General features: G+C 40.7%; 1 protein-coding gene across 22 annotated transcripts in view; it reads left to right on the forward strand.

Moving 5' to 3' along the window:
- NRXN1 (neurexin 1) overlaps positions 1 to 25,271 on the forward strand; it is a 1,052,009-nt gene that overhangs the window by 627,436 nt on the left and 399,302 nt on the right. For 3 of the 22 annotated variants that reach the window (XM_080686537.1, XM_080686538.1, XM_080686539.1), the window contains exon 1: positions 19,170 to 20,288. The exons of 18 other annotated variants lie outside the window; for them this stretch is intronic. In XM_080686537.1, the coding sequence (XP_080542663.1) occupies positions 20,039 to 20,288 (250 nt within the window). In that variant the 5' untranslated portion in view covers positions 19,170 to 20,038. Of the gene's footprint in view, positions 1 to 19,084; positions 20,289 to 25,271 lie in introns of those variants that run through there. One more of the 22 variants, XM_080686535.1, reaches the window with a different exon arrangement.

Below are 25,271 nucleotides of genomic sequence, written 5' to 3' on the forward strand. Positions count from 1 at the left end.
GGTGGTGAGTCATTAGTTATCTATAAATCCCAGATAGAGGTTGCATACTATTCATCAGAAATATTATCTAAGGATAATATTGGCTGGAAGTTTGGATTACATGACTTTTCCACTCTTCTTTAGTTCTAAAAATATTTACAAATTAGATTCCAATAGTAGCTATCCCAGCTATGTTGAGGAACTTTTTGAGAGTCTGGTAAAATTATGGATCCTTTCTATAAAAATCCACAGATGCACACACACAATTTGCATACAGTTTTAAAAGTTCTTAGTCCCTTTGAAGCTTACTCATAGATCCTGGTATAGGAATCTGGTCTATAATGTAATTAACTTGCAATTCTTAGTAAATCACAGAACCTTCATAATTAAATTATAGTGATAGAGATCTTTCCGTATATAGATCTTACATTCTAAAAATATAAAATATTTTATTTTCTGTTAGGAAGTAATTCTTACATTTAAGACTGAGAATTGGAATTGGAGAACAGGGGTCTTCTCTCATTTAAAAAAAAAAAAATGTGTCCTGCCTGGCCGACATGGCTCAGTGGTTGAGCATCGACCTATGAACCTTGAGGTCATGTTTTGATTCTCAGTCAGGGCACATGTGAGGCATGCAGCAGGGAGCCAATCAGTGATTCTCTCTCATCATTGATGTTTCTATCTCTCTCCCCCTCTTCCTGCCTCTCTAAAATCAATAAAAATATATTTTTAGAAAATGAGTTCTGAAGAATACGTGTGATAAAGCCTCATTTTCCTATTGGTTTGTACTTAAACAACACGTTCTTGTGTCTCAATTTCCAATTTTCACTTTTGGCTATTTGTAATAATAAATCAAGAGCACAGAAGGTTTGTGTGGGAGTTAGACCTGAGGGATAGATGAGGAGTGCCTTTTGTAATAAAAGATAGTTGAAAGGCATGGGTGACTGGGTGAATTCATTTTACAGCTCATTAACACTGCCCTTAATGGGCAGAGATCATTGCCAGAGTTTATCCCTGTGAAGCAATTATACATGCATACATACATACACAAACATATGTGCTTATAGAAATGGAAAGGATTTCCTTTCCATCAAGCTTAGGAGGAGAAATAGCAATCAATATTCCCTTACTCTTATAGTACACATGTTTTATGCTAGCTGTTTCTGGTTTGGTCTGTGTTCAGTCCACACAGACTGTCTTCAGTAATCTCCAAAATACTACTGGGGGTAATTTGAAGTGGTAGCAAGAGTAGAGCAAAGGAATTGAGTAAAAAGTATTAAATAGAAACTTCATTAGCATTTTTAAATTCCAGTTCACTAAAGTAAGAGGTTTGTTTTTTAAATAACCATCTTCCCACTATGCCTCCCAACCATAAACACATCTTATTATCCATTCCTACTCCTTTACCTTTCTCTTTCTCCCCCTTATCATAAAAGTTATTTATAGTGCATTCTAGGTAATGCCTAGTGCTATAGAAAAAAAAAAATTAAAAGGAGATACAAAGAACTACCTGGGCGGACATGAACCCTGAAGGCATTTACTGTCTAATGGCTGACTAAGGACACCCTGAACAAATCAGTTTTTCTTTGTTTCTCGTAAACACACACAGACTTGCCAGGAAGCATTCTTAACAGCAGCACCAGACATTGCTGCGCACCTTCTCTGTGTGAGGCCTTAGGCTGGCAAGTGTTGTGAGCCCTAGTAGTACCCAGTCTCTTATGAAGCATGCAGATTCCTGAGCATATCCCCGAAATTCAGCAAGTCCAGGGTGAAATACAGTTTTAAGTCATGGTTCATGGGAAAGTGCTGTAAGTGGTCAGCAGTCTGCATTTTGAAAGAAATGACTACTTATAAAATGGAGAAACAGAGCAATGTGATGTGGGCCCTACCCTGATGTTGCTGCTGTATAACTGGAGGGACTTTGTCTGCATACAGAATTGCAAAACAACCCACAGTGGCTAAAATCATGTCTAATCAATGGTGCAGAAAATAAGTGAAGGAAGTAGGAGCGTAGACAAGGGAGTGTTTATGGCAGAGGTAGAAATTTAGAAGAATCTTCAATAAATAGAATATATAACTTCTATCGAGATTTTCTTCTCTCTTAGCCTGTTAACCATGGCCCTTGTACATGTTATTCCATTCTTTTGGCCTTTTATCTGAATTCTACTATTAGCTCAGTTCATACCACCATTTCCAGTCCATTGTGATTCTGTGATCCTCCTCAACTTTGCCTCCACTCCAATACTCAGAAATTAAGATCCTGATTGGTCAGCATACTTTTATTTTATTTTTTTAATATATATTTTAATATATATATATTTTATTGATTTTTTACAGAGAGGGAGGGAGAGGAATAGAGAGTTAGAAACATCCATCAGCTGCCTCCTGCACACCCCCTACTGGGAATGTGCCCGCAACCAAGGTACATGCACTTGACTGGAATCGAACCTGGGACCCTTCAGTCCGCAGGCCGACGCTCTATCCACTGAGCCAAACCAGTTAGGGCAGATCCTGATTGGTCAGCATACTTTTAGGAAACATCAGAGCTCACAGAAATGGGCAGGAGAGAATGCTGTTCACCATTCAAGTAGCAACTCCTGTGGGAGCTGTGGGTCAGTGGTTATTTCAGTATCACCTACTATAGAAATGCTACATGCGGGCCTTGAGACCGTTGGCATTGCTGTGGAGGGGCATTATCAACAGATAATCATAAAAAAATAAAATCTGGCTAGTTTTTCAGATTGAAAGGACATAAGGTTGCTCTGTATCAATTCTACTAGAATACAGAAGGCAAGTGTCATCATGCTGTTTTAATTTATTTGAGCTCATTTACTTGGAATTGTAGGATTTGCTTACCTTCCTAGAAGATTTATCCTAGTAATTTGTCATAAAAAGATAGGAATTCAACTCTAATATGAGTACTGATAAAGCTCTTTATACTCATGATCAAATAGAGAACACAAAATAAATTCAGAAATCCATAATTTGGATGCAGAAGAATCCAATGGAGAATACATAGAATACATATGAGGTACAACAAATTAACGCTTGTTTGTTTTACATGTCCTTGGCCCTCTTCTCTGTAGTTGCTGTGATTTGCCACCCACCTTTTTCTCAGATCATTATGACCTTGCTCTTCTTTATTATTCAATGAAGTCTTTTCTCTTCCCCTGTTTTAGACTGTTTTGAAGCTTCCCAACTGGTGGTCATATCTTCTTAGATTCTTAATGTTAGAATAATCTTATATGTGTTATGTTGCTCCCCTATCCCAGCCGTCCCCGAAGAACATGGAATATTTTCCCTGGAGTTAAAGGCATGCGATTGAAAATATGTATGATTAACATGAATCTGCTTTCCTGTGGATAGTTACCTAACTCGTCAGAAGGTTACTTGGAGATGAGTTGCTTGCCTAGCCAGAGTACACAGATACATCAAAGGTGGTTTTTGTGTTCTTTCCCTACAACTCTTACAGAGGAATCTACTCTCAGTGTCCTTGGCTGACAATTAGACTTAAAACTCTATTTATTATTTTTCATAAACTTTATAATTTATTTGCCCAAGGAAATATCCACAGCAAGATCTCAGGACAGGGGAATAAATCAGAAACTACCTTATGGAAATGAAGATTAGTCCTAAATCCCCACTTTTTAACAGGTTCTTTGTGGAACCTTCTTTTATGCTGAGTGTTAATATCTGCTTTTCTATTATTCTGTTTCCACTTATTGGCCTTTTCCTCTAGTTACAAAACCATTAAAGATTAAGCCTTCTTTTCTTCTATATGAAAACCCTTCAAGTACTTGAGGATGTCTACAATAATCTCCTTTAGTCTCTGCCACTCCTGGCTGAATATGGCCCTTCTGAGCAGGTCGTCACTCTCATGCTTGTCAATGTATTTTTTAAAATGGGGCACCCAGCATGTTGAACCATACCCCGATATGTGTCTTATGTAAAGTTCAGAAAAATGAGCTGCATCCTAGACTTGAATTCGTGTGTGTATTTATTTAACAGTTACATTTACCTATTGTCTATTATATTTTTTTGTTCAGTGAACATCTCCTGGCTCTGTCTTGCATTGAGGATTATGGAATCGGGCCTCTCACCCTGTGCTTATGCTACTGATTTTCTCAAACCTACATGCAGGATTTTACGTTTATGCTTGTTACTTTTTCCTGCTCTGAAGCATTTGGGAGTCTGAGGAAAAGGATGCCCTGCCAGTTGAAAATGTGTTTTATGCACTCTACAATAATTTAAACAGGGTCTCTGAAAGTTGTTGTTTTTGTTTTTTTTTTAGGTCATTTTCATTTTCATTTGCATGAGCAACATATGCACAGAAAAAAACAACAACACAAAGTCCAACTTTGAATTTTTATGTGGGCCTTTAAGGACTGTAGAAAGCAATGACAAAGACGTTCTTTGGTAGGCGATGTAACTATTGATCTTATGCCACAGTGGTTTTCTGGCTGCCCAAGTCAACAACCTGTTGCTTATATGCATTTAATCATGGTGTGGTACCCAAGAGTTAGGGCAATTGAACCTCTTTAGACAGGTAATTGCATGTGTACGTCAAAGTTAATAGTGGCCTTGCAGAATGACAGAATATTAAATGCAAAGGAATTATTTAGATCAATAGTTGTTCCTTAAAACTTCACAAACAGCCCTTGCCAAATAGGTGGTAAGCACCTGGTCAATAAGTGTGTTCTAAGTTGTGCACACTGCTGCTTTGAAATTCTCTAAGTATGAAACTTATTCAGTGGCATTTTCTTCTTGTTCAAGGGCCTTGGATAGAAATGTTTTCCAATTATCCTCTTTAAATGGGACCCCTTTATTAAAACCACTAACGTAACTTTGTTAAATTCATGTGGTTCTGAAGGAACCCAAAGCATATTCTGTCTCTTTAAAAATCAGGGCAATATGTTATCTACTTTCCTTAAGGATAAATATCTTCCCAGAGCACAGAGTGACCGATTTACTCATCTGGGTAATCATCTTTCCAAGAAATTACTTATATATTAGGTATGCATTTAGCTTTCAAGGACTGATAACCTGACTGACATTGGGTTAAACCAGTGGTCAGCAAAAATGGTTTGCCGCTCTGTTGACTAATGAGTTTGCCGACCACTGGGTTAAACAGAAGATAGTTTATTTTTCAACTTTAATAAGTCCAGAGGTAGATGATACAGGGCTAGTGGAACTATTTCAGGAGAACATTAGGTATTTAGACTCTTCTGTCTTCTTGCTTCTCCATCCATAGAGTGTGACTTTGAATTTATAGTCTCAGAAGAGGTTTTTCCCATAGGCACTGACTGTATGGTTTTGTAGCAAAAATGGCAGAAGAGGCATACTGTCCAAAAGTCTGCGTCTTTAAAATAACCTTTCCCAGTGACTTCCATTAACATTTTCTCAAGATTAACTGTGTCACAGGGCACTGACTCTAAGGAAGTTGGGGAAAGCAAGTATTTTTAGTCCCTCCTCCAAAATAATTGTTTCAATTTCCCAGGGAAATGGCAAAATGGATATTGAGTAAAAACTAGAAGTATCTGTCACAACTGCCCTTCTAGATTGATAGTTTGACCTATGAACCCAAGACTGGGCTGCCCTCCTCTCCTCCCCCACATCCCAGAAATAAACTACAATTGAGCAATCACTGATTTTTATAATGCATCTTGGTATTCCTATATAGGTACCACCTAGTAAGTCATGGGAGGCTATTGGATTCTTTAGTACCAGCTCTGAGTCTTCTTACAAGTCATATCATTTTTACACTATTTTATCTGGAAAATCACAACATAGTTTCCATTCTTTGACCTGTCAGCAATCCAACTCTTGATTTTTTAATTCCCAGTCTTGGAAACCCAGTGTATTCAAACTTTGTTTGCTCAACTAACCTGCTTTTATTGCTTTATTATTGGATTGAGGAATGTACCTTGGGTGAGAATAATATCAATCATTTCTCCAAAGCCTGCTTATCTCAGCCATACTGAACAACTTCAACCTTCTTCTAAGATTATTTGGTTGTGACAGTCAAATTTCATTCTGCTGGGTTATAGATATGTACTCTTCTAATTTGGTTCCCTTGTATAATTCCTTATTCTCTTTAATTTTCACCAAAAAATTATCCTAATTTGTGCAATATATTAGTCACCAAATGTAGAAACTATTACTCCAGTTATATACGCAACAGGGCCTACCTACTGTGGTAATGCACTGGTTTCCTTGCTCTCAATGTCTCTATAGGCAGTTGAGTTAAAAATACTTTAATATCATCAATATTTTGACAAATTGGAAAAAAAAGGGCAATTAAAATAAAAGCTGGAGCTTTAACTACTAATCAACCACTGTAGCTCATATATCAGTTAACACTGAAGGGCATGACTCTACCAGGGGTGGGCAAACTTTTTGACTCGAGGGCCTCAATGGGTTCTTAAACTGGACTGGAGGGCCAGAACAAAAGCATGAATGGAGTGTTTGTGTGAACTAATATAAATTCAAAGTAAAGGAGTGGAGGGGAGAGCAAGAGAACCGGATAGAACAGCTGGATCCGGCCCGTGGGCCGTAGTTTGCCCACGGCTGCTCTAGACAGATAAAACTGGACAACTGAGGAATAAGTTGAAATAAATTATACATTTTTGTCACAATCCTATTATTTAGCAATGGGGACTTTTTGTTCTTAATTATATGACATGATAGTCTTCAGCATAGAAAATGTGCAACTTCCTTAAACGTGAGTCACATTCGCAACAAACCTCTAAAAAATGGGCTGTGGAAAAGAGGCCCATGATTTTCCTTCCCCACATATTACACATGTAACTATTATTTGCCTTTATTGTTTAAGTGTACGCCTTCCTCCTCCTTGAATGTAAATGCACTTTAAATAGATTAGGATTTTCACATGGATATTCCAGAGCACAGTTTTGCGCTATGGATTTTTTCCAATCTGAATGTAATACTGACTGATGACAGTGGTTAATATTGTTGTGACCCAAAAAGGTAAAGCAAACATTTGCTGAAATTTACAAAATTTTCACTTTTCTGATGCTAGCAAATGTGAACTGCTTCAAAACAAAAATCACCTATATTTTTCCTAAAGAAAAGAAAAAGTCTTCCATATCAGTTCATATTTTTCCTCGTTGAGCTAATTATCGTTTGCTTATGTGGCAGTTCAGTTCCCCCCGCCCCTCCATGCTGTGTAAAGGCTTGTTCAAAGCAGTGCTGCATAAAGGAGAGCTCTATAAGTAAATTTAATCTCTTCCACTGGTGGAGAGGTATGCATTTGGGGGTCCCTGGCAGTTTCTTTATAGACTATTTATGTAAATATGAAAAAAACAAAACAGTGTTACTTGAAAAAATAACTAAAACTTTGATTTAACAGTACAAAAGAGGGTACCACCTAATCTTGAAAATAGAAAATTGCTTTTCTTCAAGATCCATTGCTTTCATACTGTTTCTGCCTGCTACTGCCGGAGGAGGAAAGACCCACCTTTGCTCTTCTACCAACTCTGTTGTTTTGCCTCTGTAAGGCTTGGCTGTAAATAATAGTTGAAATGAGTAAATTTTAATAATAATAGTAAAACGTCTGATAGGATCTTCAAGTCTGCATTGGACAACTCTGATTATACCACAGCAGGAGATAATTTACATAGGAACCTGAAATGAGAAATTACACATCCTTGGCATAGCATAGCAAGAGGATGTGACTGACTTGTCGCTCTTTGAAAACGTTGCTGTAAATGTGAGATGGAATGGACAGCAAATTCTCCAAAACTAGTGATTTTTCTGAAGTAGACAGGTTTTTCTGTGAGATGCTTTGCATTTTTTCTATGATAAATGACAAATCAAAATATTGCCAATATGAAGAAATACTGATTGTATTTGCACTTAATCTTCCATTGGTCATTAAAGTTTCCATTTTTTCATCACAACTTAAGGTGATGGTTGCTGCGCTAAGAAGTAGCATTATTTTAAAGCAAACCACTGTGAATTGGGCCAGAACATTTTCATTCTAAACACTTGGCTCCTAAATGTTATTAATGAGTAAAATTGTACATTGCACAGAAAACTAGAAGCTTTCTTTGTCCTTAAAAATTAGAAAAGCAAATCTAGTTTAAATTATTTAAGGGTAATGTTAGGTGAGACATTTATTTTTTTCTCTCCATTTGGATATAAAATATTAAGTCTAGAAATGTTTCTTGTATCTCTTTGTTTAGGTAGCTAAAGCAATCGAAGGGTAAACTAGTTCATTGGAAAATAATATATGAAGCAATTATCATGTATGCATTTAAAAAGTCATCAGAAATGCTTTGTTTCAATACCTATCATGTGTTAAATATTGAAGACTACACCATATCCTTAATGAAAGCTTCATTAGAAAAACATTAGTAGGTTAAATCTACTCTATATGGTTTATTTTATTTAGAATACAATGGGGTAATTGTGTTAGTTTGCCCAACTAATGTTTTCTGCTGTACCTCAACACAGCCAGGAACAATTCCACAGAGGTCTACAGACCTACTAACACCTGTCAAGATAAACTCATAGTTCTCAGGGGGAATCATCTCAGTAACAGAACAGAGGAAATCTGAGGAAAGTAATTTTCTCTTGAAAGAAAAAGACGACAGATTAAAAAAAAAAAACACACCCACTGATTAATGATTTTTCAAAATGCTTCAGAGGTGATATATTTCTTATACAAGTATCAAATATGTAATCATATATATGTAGATATATATATAAATACATAATGTTTTTATTTTTATTTTTTAAATATATTTTTATTTCAGATTGGAAGAGAGAGGGAGAGAGAGATAGAAACATCAATGATGAAAGAGAATCATTGATCCGCTGTATCCTGCATGTCCCCCACCAGCAATCGAGCCTGCAACCCGGGCATGTGCCCTTGACTAGAATCAAACCCAGGACCCTTCAGTCCACAGGCCAACGCTCTATTCACTGAGCAAAACTGGCTAGAGCTATATAACCTATTTTAAGAATAAATGTTTTGGAGTGTAAGTTTTCATTTTGATATATTCTAAGAGATTTGAAATATGTGAAATGATCACACATTTTGAATTGAACCACTGAAAGTTTTTCCTACACCTAGAGCTGAATCTTTCCTTACCCATCCTAGAACAAATATATTAGATTATAAGTCTTGCTATAGTGATATTATTTGAATGGTTATAGTTATCGTTAAAATGGTGCCAGTATTTCCATTATAGAACCCTATTTTCAAGGATTTATAAGTTCACTATAAATGTTTGCTCTGCAATTCAAGTTGGCAGCAAGCATCTTAGATTGGTGGTATTTTTTTTTCTTTTACATAGTATGGAAAGAAAGACATCTGTTTATAGCTTGAGTAGGAAAATATGACAAAGAATTCCATTATTCTCCATAACCAATTTATTTAGCCTTCAAATTAATGTTCAGCCTAAATTTATTGTATGTTTTAGGCACTAAAAGAACTAACCAAAATACCTGCAAGAGTTAGTTGAGAGGATGTGTTTCCTTTTTTTGTTGGTCTTGGTTGCTTATTTGAAACAAACTTGTAGATATACTTAACTAGTTGCTTTGATGCTTCATTATTTTAGTACAATAATAAGGTGAATACATTATCACATATCTTGGGTATTTTAAAAAGATATTTGTTAACAGCCTCTACTTAAGAAAGCAGCAATTATTTGGCAAGCTCAGAAAAATTTCCAACAGATATGTATGTGATAAAAATTGGGTAGAATGATGAGTGAGAAATTAAGAGGGGGAGGAAAGAGAAAAAATAGTTTTTACAGAAGGAAAAATATGGACAATGGCAATGAAGTAAAGAGGCATATAGTGTGTCTAAGGAAGAGAGAAGTTCATGTGGCTGGAGCCTAGGATGCTTTGTGGGGAAGTGGCAGAAGTTGAGATAAAGGTAAACTGAGAAAAGCAGCATAAAGATGAATTTTAAAGGGCTTAATATTCCCTAATATTCCATACTAAAGAACTTTGATTTTATCTTCAAACAGATATTTGCAGTGGGATAGTCACAATTAACTCTTGTAATAACATCAAAATACAACTCTGATAAAAAGTATAATTTAATATATTTGTCCTGAATTGGATGGGGATTAAATTATAGACCCCAGATAAACCTATTTAGAGATTCAATTCAGATTGCATGATTCAGTCCCTTTCAGTGCATTCAAATGACAATGCATGCTCTAGATTAGAACATCTATCTATATATAAAAGGCTAATATGCTAAGTGTCCGTCAGACTGGTCGCTATAATGTGCACTGACCACCAGGGGGCAGAGGCTCAACACAGGAGCTCCCATGACGTGCACTGGCCATTTACAGAGAAATGGCACTGCAGACATGGCGCCGACAAAGCAACACTCGGCTTCCCCAAAGTGGGACACAAGCCTTGCCACCACCCCAGAGCAACAGCCCACCAAATCACAGCCGATGCTGCCAAGATTCCATGGCACAAAATGAGGCCCACAGCCCAGCCCAGCCCCAAAATGGTCACTGTGGGCACTGGGTAATGACTTCACATAGCATGCCCAGCTTCCTCTCCCAAATGACTAGCCTTCTTGGAGTTTCTTCAGCCCAGGAACATGCCTTGCTTTGTAGCCAGGTGGAAACATTTTACACTATAACCAAATGTCTGTGAAGCGTTTTCCTGTGCCTCATCTCTTTTGATCCTTACAGAAGTCCTGGAGTAGGTAGATAGGAGACTCAGTGGAATCCTATTTTCTTTTCATTAGCCAGAAATGGAGATTTAGAAAATTTAGAAACTTGACCCAACTGAAAAAAAAAAGAAATGGTGGACCTTGAAAAAGATTTCAGGTTTTCTCACTGCGCAGAATATAGTCAAACACTGCTGCAGTTAAATATTTTACCCTTTGTTATCCCTATGTGATCTACAATAATAATCTGCTTCGTGTTGATATTCACTGCTGTGTTGCTGACAATTACCTGAAAGAGAAGTTGGGGTGCTTCACTGGGCTGGAAAAAGTTTAGCTAAATCAGAAAGGAGGTCTAATTAAGCTAGTTTATTTTATATATATATATATATATATATATATATATATATATATATATAGTAGCTAAGTTGACTAGTGCATGCATGATACACATAAAGCTCTCACTGGCACCAATCAAACGCATGTGTTTCAATCTGTTATTGTCAATCGTGAGTTTGGTTGACATTTCTATTACAGAGAAAGGGCAAATAGTGATATTAAAATATTTCTTCTAATTTTTTTTCAATGTGCACGAATCTGTGCACTGGGGCACTAGTATATTTATAAAGATAGATCAAATTGGCTTATGTTCTAAGTGTTTAGGAATTCAGGAAATAGGACTCATGGGATGTGCATGATTTCTGGTTCCTGATTTACATATTTGTATTTACTAGGGTATTTGAAAATTATGTCTTGGGTTTTATATCACCTGGAACTTGCTTTATGCTTGTCCTTCCATTCTCAATGTTTCTTTTTTTCTATAGTGATGGGCATATATGATGTAATGTTAGAATGTGCTGCTGAATACAGGCAGGCAGATCCAAGTTGGTCAGTCTTTGACATTGAACTTTTCTGTAGCTGATGCTGGTCAGACTGGAAGCCTGATATAACAAGACCTGAAGGGGTCTTCCTGGTATTTTTATACTGACTGACTATTGGGATGGCCAGTATTATGTTTTATATGGAAGAAAGCATTCTCATCCATTCTGATTTATTTTCTCCATACCCTCTCCCCTAAAAAGAAAGAATTAATCATCCTAAAAATAAATAAGTGCTGTGCTAATACATATATACTGTATACCAGATACTATTCTAAATGTTTTATATATATCAACTCATTTAAGCCTCATAAGAACCCCACATCCACTCCTTTTAATGATAAGAAAACTGGTGTTGAATAATCTTCTGAAGGCCACATGTCTAGCAAGTTAGTAGAGTCAGAATAGAATCCTGATGCCCTGCCTGAGTTCCTGCCCCTAGCCACTGGCTAGGCTAACCAAAGAAGAGTTCAAATACAAATGGTGGAAAGAAAAAGAAAATAGCTTTTTCTAAGTAAAGGGATTTTATGGTTGCATGGTGTAAGATAAGGACATGCAAGTTTATATGGTAGACATCCTGAAGCATTTAAGAGATTCTTTAAAGAAGATACCTGAGAACAACGTGGTTATCTATCTAGAGTGTATCTAGAGTACACTGCAAAGGAGAGCATTGGTAAGGAGCTTAATTAGAAAGCTCGCCCTGTATTGCTAATAAAACCTGTGTCAAAGACTTTGATATTCAGACAGAGCAGTGGTTCAAAAAATCTGGTTTCCCTGGAAAGCAGTATGAGCATCACCCTGGAACTTGTTAAAAATACAAATTATCAGGCCTTTCTGCAGATCCAAGGAATCTAAAGCAAAGAAATCTATGATTTAATAAGCCCTCTTAGTGATTCTCAGTCACACTAAAGCTTGAGCACCACAGATTTAGAGAAACAGAGACTGAATTAAGAAATTATTGGAGAGATGGCCAAACTTAACCATAGACTAAGTGGTGAGTGTTTAGAATAGGGTTAAATTAATCAACCATACAGCTCAATATCATTACATTTTTAGTACCTATCCTATATAATAAAAGCCTAATATGCTAAGTGTCTGGTCATCTGTTCAACCGATAAAAGCTAATATGCTAATGATATGCTAAGGCCTCTCAACCGCTCACTATGACATGCACTGACCACCAGGGACCAGTCGCTCTGACCAGTAGGTTAGCTTGCTCCTAGGGTCCCATCGATAGGGACTGAGCTAGATGGGCCGGACACACCCTGGAGCCCTCCTATGGTCCCTCCCCAGCTGGTCAACCTCCCGCATCCTTCCCTGGCCCGTATCATGCACCAGTGGGGTCCCTCAGCCTGGCCTGTACCCTCTTGCAATCCAGGACCCCTTGGGGGATGTCAGAGAGCCGATTTCGGCCCGATCCCACAGGCCAGGCCGAGGGACCCCACTGGTGCACAAATTCGTGCACCAGGCCTCTAGCCTAAAATATGTACATATGAATAAATAACCATCATTTATATTCAGTGCTTAATATATTTTAGAGACTGTTCCCATTGAATTACATGTAGTGTTATAATCATAGTAAAGATGAGAAAACTGGGACAAGGAGCTATTTAATACAATGTCACAGGAATAATAATAACTCCAATTCAAACTCATAGTCTGGCACTCATTGCAAGTTCTCCTGCTACATTATGAGCAAATTCAAATCCAAAGAGCATGGACCTATATATGAATTTGTTGGCAACACAACTTGTTTGAAATAACTATACAAACAATATAAGATGACAGTGGTTGAAAGATGACATATGTCTCGTTGGTGCCCAAGTAATGCCCACGATACTTAAAGATGTAGTTATAGAGAAATCTCTATGATGCTTCCTTGGTGCTTAGGCAGGTAGTGTCATAAATGAACATTTAATATCAATAAAACAAGAGAAGAGATAGATAACATAAAGTACCACAGTCCTAAACACTGCTAACCTTAATTGAATAAATCTATTTATGTTTCACAAGTCAGACTGTATACCAGGCTTTAATTTAATTTGAGTGAATTTGGCTTCATGCTGGCTCATGCTGGGTTCCCACTACTCCCTCCTATTCATTATATCAGTTCTAGGTAATAGCTAAATTGACTGAATTCACAATCTATGTCTCTGACTGGATCATAGGTGGCAGGAGATGAAAGTGCACTTCCCGATAAGTAAACAATTCATAAACCCGACTTTTCTGAAATATTGTTACTTCTGTGGGCCGTAGGTTTATCATCTGAATAAGAAAGAGATTGCACTACAGAATCTCCAGGGTTGCATTTAGCCCTGGCATTTCTTTATTTTTTATTATTTTTCACGTTTTACTCTTACTACTTGGGCTCTTCTAATCTGCTCTTTCTCAGACTACCCTTAGGGCCCTGCAGTAACTCCTAAAGGTAACAGGATCAGAGGTTTACAACTTCATGAATGACCCCCTCTTCTGAGCCTCTCTCTTTCTTTTTTTGTTGCCCCTGTGCACCAGTCAGGAAGAATATATGCACCCCTATGTTCATAGCAGCGTTATTTACAGTAGTTAAGATTTGGAGTCTCTCTCCTTTTATTCTCTTTCATTCCAAGACCTGGGTGCAGGTAGAGGAATAGATGGGGTCTGCTCACGTCTTCCTTTGTGCTGACACCATTAGGAATGCAAAAATGCAAGACCGACAATCACCTCATTTTTAATTTTTAAAAGATCGGTGCTGCCTATGGGTTTTAATATACTTCTCTGCTGCTTTTAGTGTCTACATTTTTATTTAAAGAGCTTAATACTGAACTGTAAAAATGTCCAATTATGTTTAAGAAAAGCATGAAAAGGTTGAAAGTGTCTGCCTGACAACTACCCTGTTTCTGGAGACAGGGGCTGGTTTTTTGGAATATGAAAAAATAATTTGAAATGACCTGTCCTTTTCCATCTCTCCCCACGACCTCCCTTCCATTCATTCTCCTCTCTCCTTCCATTTCCTTTGCTTTATCCCCTCAGCTTTCAAATCCATCTCCCATTTCTTAACCCTGTTGTCTGACTTATGCTACCTGCCTTCTTATTCATCATAAATCAAAATGGACCTAGGACAATTTACTGTGCACAGCGATTAGGTTCTTTGGGTAAATCTCAGTAGCCACAGTTGTTAGAGGAGAATGAGGGTTAACCACTCTTCCAAGAATTTCTCTAAGTCCAGGTCATAGTGAATGTAAGATGCATACCAAACTATGCTACAGAATCAGACATTTAAGTAGGCACAGGATCTTAGAGCCTGTTCTGGATGCTTGATGAAGTCCCAGCTCGTGGTTATATTAAATTCCTTAAAAAAATGTCTTTCCAAAAAGGTTTTTATGAAGCAAAGATGGCAGTATTGCAGGAGCATCATCCAGCTCATCATCTGTCAGAATTAGGTGACTAAGATCTGTTAAGGATCACTAATAGCATCCATTTCATGTGGTTTTGTGATGATTACATGAAGTAATACATTTAAATCTCTCAGAGTTGTGCCAGTTACAGATGTGTCAGTTATTATTACTATTGTTATGGCGCCATTCCTTATAGTGAAGGGTGAAAGGGCTCTTATATTCACATATTCTATTTAAGTAGAAGCAAAACAGGTCTAAAAGGTATTTTGGCCAACCCACATTTCTTGAATATTAATGATTTCATAAAGATAACCCATTTCTAACTTTCATTACACCAATTGACAAGCCATTTATTTCACCGATGATAACCTACTTCTAACATACATTGTAATTAATTAGCAAAGCCACATCATGATGGGAGATGATGATAGCTCAAGGCTTCTGGAAGCCACCTCTGGCTTCTATAATTCTGGCTGACACTGGAGCATAAATTTCTGATGAAGGCTTCTGACTCTCTTGGGACACAGAATAACACTGGCACACATTTATACTCCATGGTCTGTGCTGAAATATTTAAGAGTATATTGCAGAGAGCCAGGCACCCTGTCTCCTGCAACCAATTCTTCACTCACCTAACCCCAATTTGTCAAATGCTGCCTCAGTTTCCTTTAAATAGTGTCGTTCCAGCCACAGCACTGACCAGCTGAAGAGACATAAAGAGTAAGCACAGGCTTTATTTGCTTCACTCAGATTAGGCATGTGTTTACTCACAAGACTTTTCTCCACTCTCTGTACAGAGAATCACTCTTTGTTCCACCAGATTACAACCATTTATAATAAATATTGCAGCATCAGTATCACAGCATCCATGCTAGAACCTCCTAAGTATTGCAAAGGTGCCCTAGACATCTGCCTGAAACACTACAGCTACAATTTCTTTTTTCAAGGAAGCAATAAATATATATATTTTTTAGCTCTTGAGACTCTAGTAAAACTGAGCTTTCTGGCCTATCCTTTCCCTAAACCCGTCTTTATCTCCCAGGGCCCCAGGCAATATAAGACAGATGGGGGAGCCTCTTCATTGAATTCTCTTGGGAGGGTTGATCAGAAGTTTCTTTACTTATTCTATTTCTATGGCTTTAATTTATACAACTAATTCTCCAAAGTCCCAGCCCCATCCTTCCCTAGTAATCAAGAGAATAACAAATATAGTTAGTATTTATTATTTATGGATATGAATTCACCTCCTCACTAAAATTTGTAAACCCCCAAGTCCTGGCCAGGTAGCTCAGTTGGTTAGAGTATCATCCTGATACATCAAGGTTGTTGGTTTGATCCCCAGTCAGGGCACATGCAAGAATCAACCAATGATTGCATAAATAGTCAGAACAATGAATTGATATTTCTCTCTCTCTCTCCCTCCAGCCTTCTCTATTTACCTCTTCCCCCCACTCTTTCTTCCTCCTCCCTCCCTCTCTTCCTCCTCATCCCTTCCTCTCTCTCAAATCAATTTAAAAAAGGTATCAAAAATTGCAAATCCCAAATCAACACCCATAACACTATTCTGGTCACTAACAGACATGCACAGAGTGGCAAAAATTTGAGTCCCAACACCCATGTTCCTATCTGAGGTCAAACAACACAGCACTCTACCTTGTTTCAGCTCTTGTATTATAAACCAGGGGCCTTTTTGTGTTCTATTTAGTGGCCCATTTTTCACATTTTTGCGTGCTTTTTGTTGGTCATTTTGCTGGTTAAAATGGCCACTACACATAATGCTGAAGTGCTCACATTCTTAAGCAAACGAGGCTGTGGCACACCTTATGGAGAAAATAGGTATTAGGTAAGCTTTATTCAGGCTTGAGTTATATTGATGTCAGCTGTGAGTTCACTGTTAATGAATCAAGAGTACATATTCAATAAGATGTCTTTAACCAGAAAAACACATAAAACAAGGTTATATATTGATTAGTTGATAAAAATGTTGTGGCCAGCGGCTTGGGTGAACTTAACTCCTAGGGGCATTGGTTCAGGTTTGGCTAATTCAGTGTTCACAGTGACTTTATAGACCATAACTACTGGGGAGAATGAGAATTAACCGCATGTTCTAAGAGACTCACTTACATTTCACATATGCTGGGCACTAGAGGGAGTACAAAGAAAGATTGGACTCTGTTCCCCTTCAGGAATCCCTGTAGTTGGTGAGAGGAGGACAGATTAACACTGTATAGGAAGGCGTTGAGAGCAATGCAGTGCTCTGCATTTCCTGTAGATGGAAAGAACCAAGGGCATTGTGCAGGCTAATCAGCTCGACAGGTTAGACCTGTATGGGAGGAAAAGCATAATGCCTTAATTGTGGGGAGCATTTGATATATTTTAAATCACTCTCACATTAAATATTGCATTATATCCTTTCTGCCCTGTGGGATTCTTAGGGAAGATAGGAACATGACTATTTTATAAAGGAAGCCAGGGAGCCTCAGGGAGAGGCTGAGTAACTAATCGGACATCACTGGTAAGTGGCAGTGCCAAGGAGGCAGCACAGGTTCCCCACCTCTGCTCTTTCCCTGCGAACACTGGGAAAGATCAAATTCAGAATAGGAGCCTGGAGTCCTGGAACCGTATTGGGGAGGGTGATTATCCTCTTCTTTCCTTTGGAAGCTTGACTTGATATTTCAAAAATGAATAATCACTGCGCTGGACTAGTGAGTGAAAATACATAGGCTAAGAAAAAAAAAAATAAGACAATGAAGAGGAAGTGGCCTGGGAATAGGGTGGCAACAGGACACAGTGGAAGGTGCAAGATTTGGAGTCTGTTGGTTTATGAGCAGTTGGGGAAAGTTAGGCGATATAGCATATTTAAGTAAATAAACACACCTTCTTTAGCATGGCTAAGCCATTTCAATTAGTGAGCTGAAGAATTATCTTCTTAGCAGAATGACATAAACTTTTGACAGGAACATAAGATGACAAGTTGCTACAGATTTGATTTGGGGGCCCCTCAACACTGTTACAGAGTGGCCACCAGTGTCCCTGGGTGGCCTCTCTGCGTGGACTATGAAGCAATATAGAAGTCTAAATGGCCACTTGTATGAATGGTTGATTTAAGTCAAATCCTTCTAGATTACTTTTTGTTTTCAATATGGACTTTACATTTGTTGATACAAGAGATTATATAGACAAGGAAAGTCTGTGGGAAGTAATATCTATTCTGAGTTGTTTCCCTTTCTCTTTACATAGAAATAAAGCCAGAAAATGACCAGTCACTGGACATGTCATAGTTTTATCATCTTGGAAACTGGAGGAGTGTTTCAGCCATAATCCCAAATCTTAACTGCCAGCCTCCAGGGAGTGTGGTCCTCCTTGCCAACTTCACTTGCTGTGCTTGCTAGCTTTTTAGATTTTTTGATGTGTGTTGGCTTTGCTAAGTCTTTCATCCAGGGCACACAGATTCCGGTTAGAGACGCTGCATTTCACCAGTAAGATATAAATGTCCTCTCATTCTTGAGGACACTGGATTTAGGAATTTTTGTTTCTTGATGCTATTTTCCTAATGAGACAGCATGAGAGAAGACGGAACTCTGCTGTTATAAAAAAAAAAAATCACCAGAGCTGGGCTTCTATAGAGATCTTGTGGGTTCTTAAATATCCCTAAGGTGTTGCATTGAAATACAAACAAGCTCACTCTTCCAGTTTCTCTCCTCTGCTATCCTCTTTCCCACCTGTCTCCTTTCCCTCTTGCGTTCTCCCCTTTTGCTCTTTCCCTCAGCTGCATGTGCACGCACCCCGTTTCTCCTGTGTGTTTCCATTCCCTGCACTTTCACAGCCTTATGAGATATGATATTGTAGTGGGAACGAGGACTCTTTGTTATGAGTGATATCTGTAATTAACAGATCATCAGAACTGATGCTTGAGTAGATGGTGTGAAGCCATATTTAGCAGATCGGGTTTGAATACCTGGCAGAACAAGTTTGGTCCAATAAAAAGAGCAGGATTCTTTCCCTTTTAAGAGCTCTCAGGACACTGGTTACATCTAAACCATAGGGGTAGGGGAAGGGTGCCGTTTGCCATTGGAATGCAGAGGAGGGATCACCTGGCAGAGGAGGGAGAGTTGCTGTTTAGGTGTTTCCTGCATTGCCATGCACGTGTCCCTTTGATGCGTGGAGAATGCACGAGAGAGGCAAAGCGGGGTGATTTTTGTGGGAAGCTAGACCAGCCTCCCTCCTTACATAGGCTCGTCCTCTGCATTGCATCCCAGCTTCAGTGATTTGCTATTTGGAGACTGCAGATTTGCATAGAGCCCCCTCGCTTCGCCAGCGCCAGCGTGTGTGTGGTATTTCTTTTCTTTCTTTTTTTTTTTTTTTTTTCCTCTTTGCCCTGCACTCCTCTCTGCTTCTTTTCCCTCGCTCTGTTTCTCCCGTTCAGTCCCCGCTTCCTTCCTACGGGTGCACTCTTGCCTCTGAAGCCCTCGCCTGGTGTGAGTGTCAGGAGGCAGCGGACGCGGGATTGCCTCGGGAGCAGGCGATGCGCGCCGCTGCTCCGCGCGCTGCCCGCGGGAGGCTGGCGCGAGCTGGCCAGCCGGCCGGGGCTGAATGGAGAGAAGGGGCGCCTGGATTCTATGGGGTCTGCTTCTCCCTTGAAAGGAGGCTGGGCCGGCGAAGTGGCCTCCCAAGTCCCCGCACACAATGCTAAATGGATTTACCTAGCGGATCCGCGGTGGATGGCTGTCATGTAGAAGTGAGGACCCTCCGGGAGGAGCTTTAAACAATTTCCCCGCTCCCCACCCCCTGGCACGCACTCTCGCCCGAAACTCTTTGGGAGTATCACAGGAGAGCCTGGAGCCCTGGAAATCCGGGAGCAGCCGCCCTCTCCGCACTTGCTGTTCCTGGGGGCTGCCTTTCAGGACAAGTCCCCCGTCAGCTGCATTGGCCTTGGCTATGTTTTGGATTCTTTGGGGTACAAGGCACGGCGGACTCCAAGACCCCGAGAAGACTGCTGTCCGAAGGAGGGAGAGGATGGGTGCTCTGGCTCGGTGAGGCGGCTCCCTGCAGCCCACCCTGAGCTGCCTGCTCCCGGGTGCCCTCTCCCCTCCCTGCGCCCCAAACTTTGCCTCCCGTGGTAGCTGCTCCTCCGCGGGTGCCCCGCCATGTACCAGAGGATGCTCCGGTGCGGAGCCGAGCTGGGCTCGCCCGGGGGCGGCAGCGGCAGCGGAGGCGCAGGGGGGCGCCTGGCCCTGCTCTGGATTGTCCCGCTCACCCTCAGCGGCCTTCTAGGAGTGGCATGGGGGGCGTCCAGCTTGGGAGCGCACCACATCCACCATTTCCATGGCAGCAGCAAGCATCATTCAGTGCCTATTGCAATCTACAGGTCACCTGCATCCTTGCGAGGCGGACACGGTGGGTCTGAGATGCCAAGTTCTCAGGGGTTACTCCCTGCCTCCCATCTTTCCACCCCGCACTCGCTTTTCAGCCCCTAAGGCTCAGAGAAATGGGAGCGCAAGAATGGGAGGCGCATTTGGGTGTGCTTGGTGGGAACCACTAATCTCTTTGAAGACAATAGAAGAGGGATGGGGGAAGGCATCCGGTGTGTTTGTGGTGAAGGGTGGGAGGGGCATCCCTTGGAAGGGTGCTGGGGAGAGACGTGGGGCACCTATGAAAGGACCATTCTTGGCTGGGCATCTGGGCCCCATGGGAAGGGGGCGTTACTCGCCAGAAGGTCCCTCTGTGTGGTTGATGGGGCGCTGTGCTCAGCCAAGGGACCTAAGCGCCAGTGAGAGGAGGGCTCTGCAGAACCTTTTGTCTGCACTGAGGGCTGCCCCACCTCCTGCCCATTTCCCTGGCCTTGGGGAGGGACAGGTTCCAGACCGCACATTCCTCCAGAGTGTGCCAGACTGCAGTGCCAGCAAAGCAGGGGGTCCCGGGACTCACTCAACAGGAGTCCAGTCCCTTTTGCCCCCACCTCTTCCTTTAACTGCAGAAGGCAGGAAGGTAACTGAGGCTGACCAACCCCTTCTAGGCTCAGAAAAGACCTCGGCACACCACCCCTTTCCCCCACCCCCACACACATTTTCTTATTTTTCTTGGTGATTGGGCTCAGCTCTTTTCTAAACACAGCAGAGAGGCTTGGCTACCCCAACCCATCTCCCTGAGGGTCATGTCTGAAGGCTGTTGGGGTGAGGGATGTCTTGCTTTCTCTTTCTTCAGCTTAGTGCTTTCTGGGGAGGGAAGGTGAGCCAATGCTGTTTGGTGTAAGTCCAGAGGTCTGCTTGGAGGAGGAGAATTTAGAGCAAAGAAGCTCTTCTCCTCACCCCGGTTTGTGTGTGTGTGTGTGTGTGTGTGTGTGTGTGTGTTGTGTGAAGAGTAGAATGTGAAGGAAAGCCTTGGTGGGCAGATTGCTTCTCCAGAGTGGCCAGCAATGTGAGACCAGGTTCCTCTCATCTTCAGATAAAAGTCTGTTTCAGATTCCCTGAACTGACAGTAAATAATATGTCAAACTGTGTTTGTAAATCTCTTCCCCACTTCCAATCTGCTCCCCCAGTTTAAAGTCCACTACTTTAAAAAGCAGGGCAAAAGTTGTTGTGGACACTCTTTCTTATATTCCATCCTCCCTTCCTTTGCTTCCAGGGTCCCTCCCTCTTTTAGACTCAGTTCAGCTCTGGACCCTAGGTGCTGCTCCCCTGGGCAGCCACGGGTTATACCAGGATGGCCCCCTTCCCCAGGGACAGCTTCCTACCTGGGGACAATTCTGGTTGGATATGCAAAGCATATAGCTTCACCTAACAAAGAGAGAAGAAGAATTCCCCCTAGCAACTCCTCTGTAGGAGTGGCATGGAGACACATCTCATTTGGGTCCCAGAAATCCCTTCCCTTCCTTTCCCCAGTTCCCTCTCAAGGGTTCTCTCCAGCTTAGAGTGGCTAGGATGGAAGTGATGCCCCAAACTGGGGCATCTTAACTAAGAGTAACATCAAGGATAGATCCCTCTGAACCAGCCAGGAGTCTTTCTGCTCTCACCAGTAGTCCAGGAGCCTGCTGCTCAGTTACCTGGGCGCAGTTCTCACCCACTGCCCTGCCTTTGTGCAGAATTGTGTGAGTTCCAGGGGAGGGAGGCGAGTGAGGGCACAGGAGTGGCAGACAGAGAGTGGGTGGGTGGGTGCGCTGAGCTAGATGGGGGTAGGGTGAGGGGGTGGGGCCGGTGCCTAATTGTAGTGGTGGGAAGCACTTGGATAGTAATCAAATATACATATTCACTTTTCCTGTGCGGTGGCTCTGCCTCTCTCCCTGGAGATGAGGCTCCATTGGGAGAGCGCCTGGGGATGGGAGGCGGGGCGGAGGGGGGGGGAGGAGAACACTAGGGGGGCCCTGCCAAGAGTGGGCACTCCTTCCTCTGCCCACTGCTGCTCTGCCCCAGTCAGGCGCCGTCTGCTGGTCTTTACAAACATTTCTTTCCCTCCAGAATATAGTGATTGTCTCTGTATGTGAATGAAAAAACCAGGCACATCCATCATTGAAAAACAGAAAGGATAGGAGAAAAGTAGAGAAAATGGTGTGTGAGCAGCATTTGGCATCATTCTTTTGAGTCAGAGAACTTTTTCTTTCCTTAAGGTTCTGTTGTTTGTTTTTGAAACTCCCCATCCACTTTGGGTGGAAGCTTTCTGATTCTTTTTTTCCCCCCTTTTCTTTTTTTTTTTTTTAAAATCAGAGTAGCAAACTTGCCAACATCCACCAAATAAAACCCGGTGTGAATTTTTCCTACTTCCTTTATTCCCTCTCTTGAAAAGAGGGAATTAACTCTGACTAGAGTATAATCAAGGGGCATTAAGGATGAAGTAAGCCTCAGGGTGGGGGATGGAGAGATGTGTGGGTGAGTGCAGAGGGGCTTAGAGCAGGGCAGGCAGGGTGGTGGTAAAAGGAACCTAATAAGGACGAGGTGCTGTTGAATTTGTTGGGTCAGTAAACTCCTTCAATATTCAGCTAATTAGACTAAGGACCCACAAGGAAATAATCTTTGAGCGTAATAGATGAGGGTGAAGGGAAGCACAAAGGTGAATGACAATATGATAAATTCTTAGCTGAAAATCCAGGCAGATGCAAATGAGGTTTAGTTCAAAATTTAAGACTATTGCAAGTGTATGTATATAGATGAACAAATGAGCCAGCCTGTTTGTATTATAATTTCTTGGAATCATAAGACATTGTTCTCGTAATAGGGAAAGCATGTATATGCTTGAAAGTGTAAAAGAAAAATCATGTGTGGTGTATTTGGGGGAATGAAATGAATCTACCCTCTATGTTGTGAAAACTGCAGGGTTGACTCTCAGGGCTCATTCTTCTTCATTTTCTCATCACGCCATGCTTCATTTGCACTATTATGAGGTGTCACTTACAAGGATTGCAGGGTGCTGAAAGCGCTCATGGCTACCCAGAGTATCTTGGTGCAATCTGACCCAGTTGCAGAGATTATGATGAGGATCTTTTTTTTCTTTCTTTTCTTTTTTAATGCACATGAGAAGCAGCATTTGAGATCTCTGCAAGACCCCATTTTATTTTGCATGCACTTAAACAAATAAATGATGAAAATATCTCCTAGAAAAATTACATTTTCCCAGTTAAATAAACAGCAGACTGTGTGATTGTAAAAGATAACAAAGCAAGCCTGCTTGTAATTAAGAATGCTACTTAAAGCCAGCGAGAGTTGAGAGTAGACCAGGGTGCTCATTCAGTATTGCTGTAGTGATGTACCATGTGTGCTGAGCATAGAGTGATGTCAGTGCAATGCTCAGGTTCCCGTCTCTGCTCCCAGCTTTCCTAAGTACCTCTGCATAGTTTTCAAAATTAGCTTAGAGCCTCTTAATAATTTCAGGAGATAAGGGAATGAGAAAGCCATCACAGAGCCGAGCACACCAGAGCCAGGCATTCTCCTCTCACAACTAGGAGCTCTGGAAATTATACTGCCATGATTAGCTTATACTATTAAAGGGCAAAAGGGCTTTCCCAGAAGGAAATGTTAACAGATTTTAAAAGTGTGGATTGTAATTGAAGCAGCCCAGTGCTGTTATATAAGGATAATAATATCTTGCATTTATAATGTTTCTCATTCCCAGGCACTTTTTTTGTGTGCCCATACTCAACTTCTAAGAGGAATGCTGTGTTTTGGAGGGAATTGTGATTATGATCCTCCTTGTAGGGATACTGAGGCATACTATAGATGCACCAAAAAAAAAAAAAAAAAAAAAAAAAAAGATGGAGCCAAATCTCCAATCAGTTAAACAAGGCTTCCTGGCCCACAGCCCAGAGCAGTTCCATGAGCTCACAGGTTTTGAAACTGGAACTCAGAGGGCCCACCAGGTGCTTCAATGATTGGTGTTTGGGGTAGAAATTATTACAAGGAACAGGGCAGAGAATTTTGCTTCCAGCACATATTAACAATAATGAATGCCATGAGAAAGGCTGATGGCAACTCGCTGGTGTCCCAGGGATCACTTCAATGATTCAGCTGGGGAGGTTTTTGTTTGTCTTTTGTTTTTCTCAGAGGCAGGAGGTTGCTGTTTGATGGAGCTGATCCCTTTGCTCTTTTGTCTGGCAACCAAGAGAGTTAAAATCTTTTGCACTATGTTTGACTTTGCTGCTTGGAAGAAACAGTTAGTAATTAGTTGATATGTGTGACCCAGAACATTTTTGGCTATGAATATTCTGCTGATATATAGCTATCCCTCCCGTACACCTCTTCCTTAGTTGGCTTTTTTCACAAAAATGCACTTCACTGCAATGCACTTTTAGGCAAGATTGCCAGCTAATATTTTTGGGAGTATCTTTGAATCAGTCACGGTCCAAATAATCCAAAACTCTAGGATACTGTTTTGGTTGCCCCTAACGTTAATATACTTATTGCTCAGATAGCCCATTTGTTTTTTGTAAATAGGGAGTATGTGCACGTTTTTGTTTTTGTGCTCCATGTACCCTGCAAGGCCGGATAATAATGGGGATGATGGGAATAAAGGTGAGAGAGGAGGAGCCAAGATACTGAAGGCATGACCATCAAAAAAAGTTTGCAATTTAGTTCTCAAACTGCAAGCTGTTGTTAGAAAGAGTTAATCTTTAAACAAACAAAACTTGCTCTTTAAAAACAAAAGGCATATATCATATGTATATGTAGCAATCATCTGAGATTCAACATGAAGTGATCTGGTAAAAACATCAACATAGTAAATTGTATCTATAGCACTTTCTGTTCTTTAATATTAATGCTCTATAAGAGCTTCTTGTGCAATTGCTTTCTTCCATGTTGCTGCATATATTTCCTCTGGCAAAACAAAGTCTTTTATTTTTCATATAAAGGTAAGACTTGTTTTGCAAGTGTATTTAAGATAGGTGATTCATTG

The sequence above is a fragment of the Plecotus auritus genome (assembly GCF_963455305.1).
Source record: "Plecotus auritus genome assembly, chromosome: 8".
In the NCBI taxonomy this organism is placed as follows: Eukaryota; Metazoa; Chordata; class Mammalia; order Chiroptera; family Vespertilionidae; genus Plecotus; species Plecotus auritus.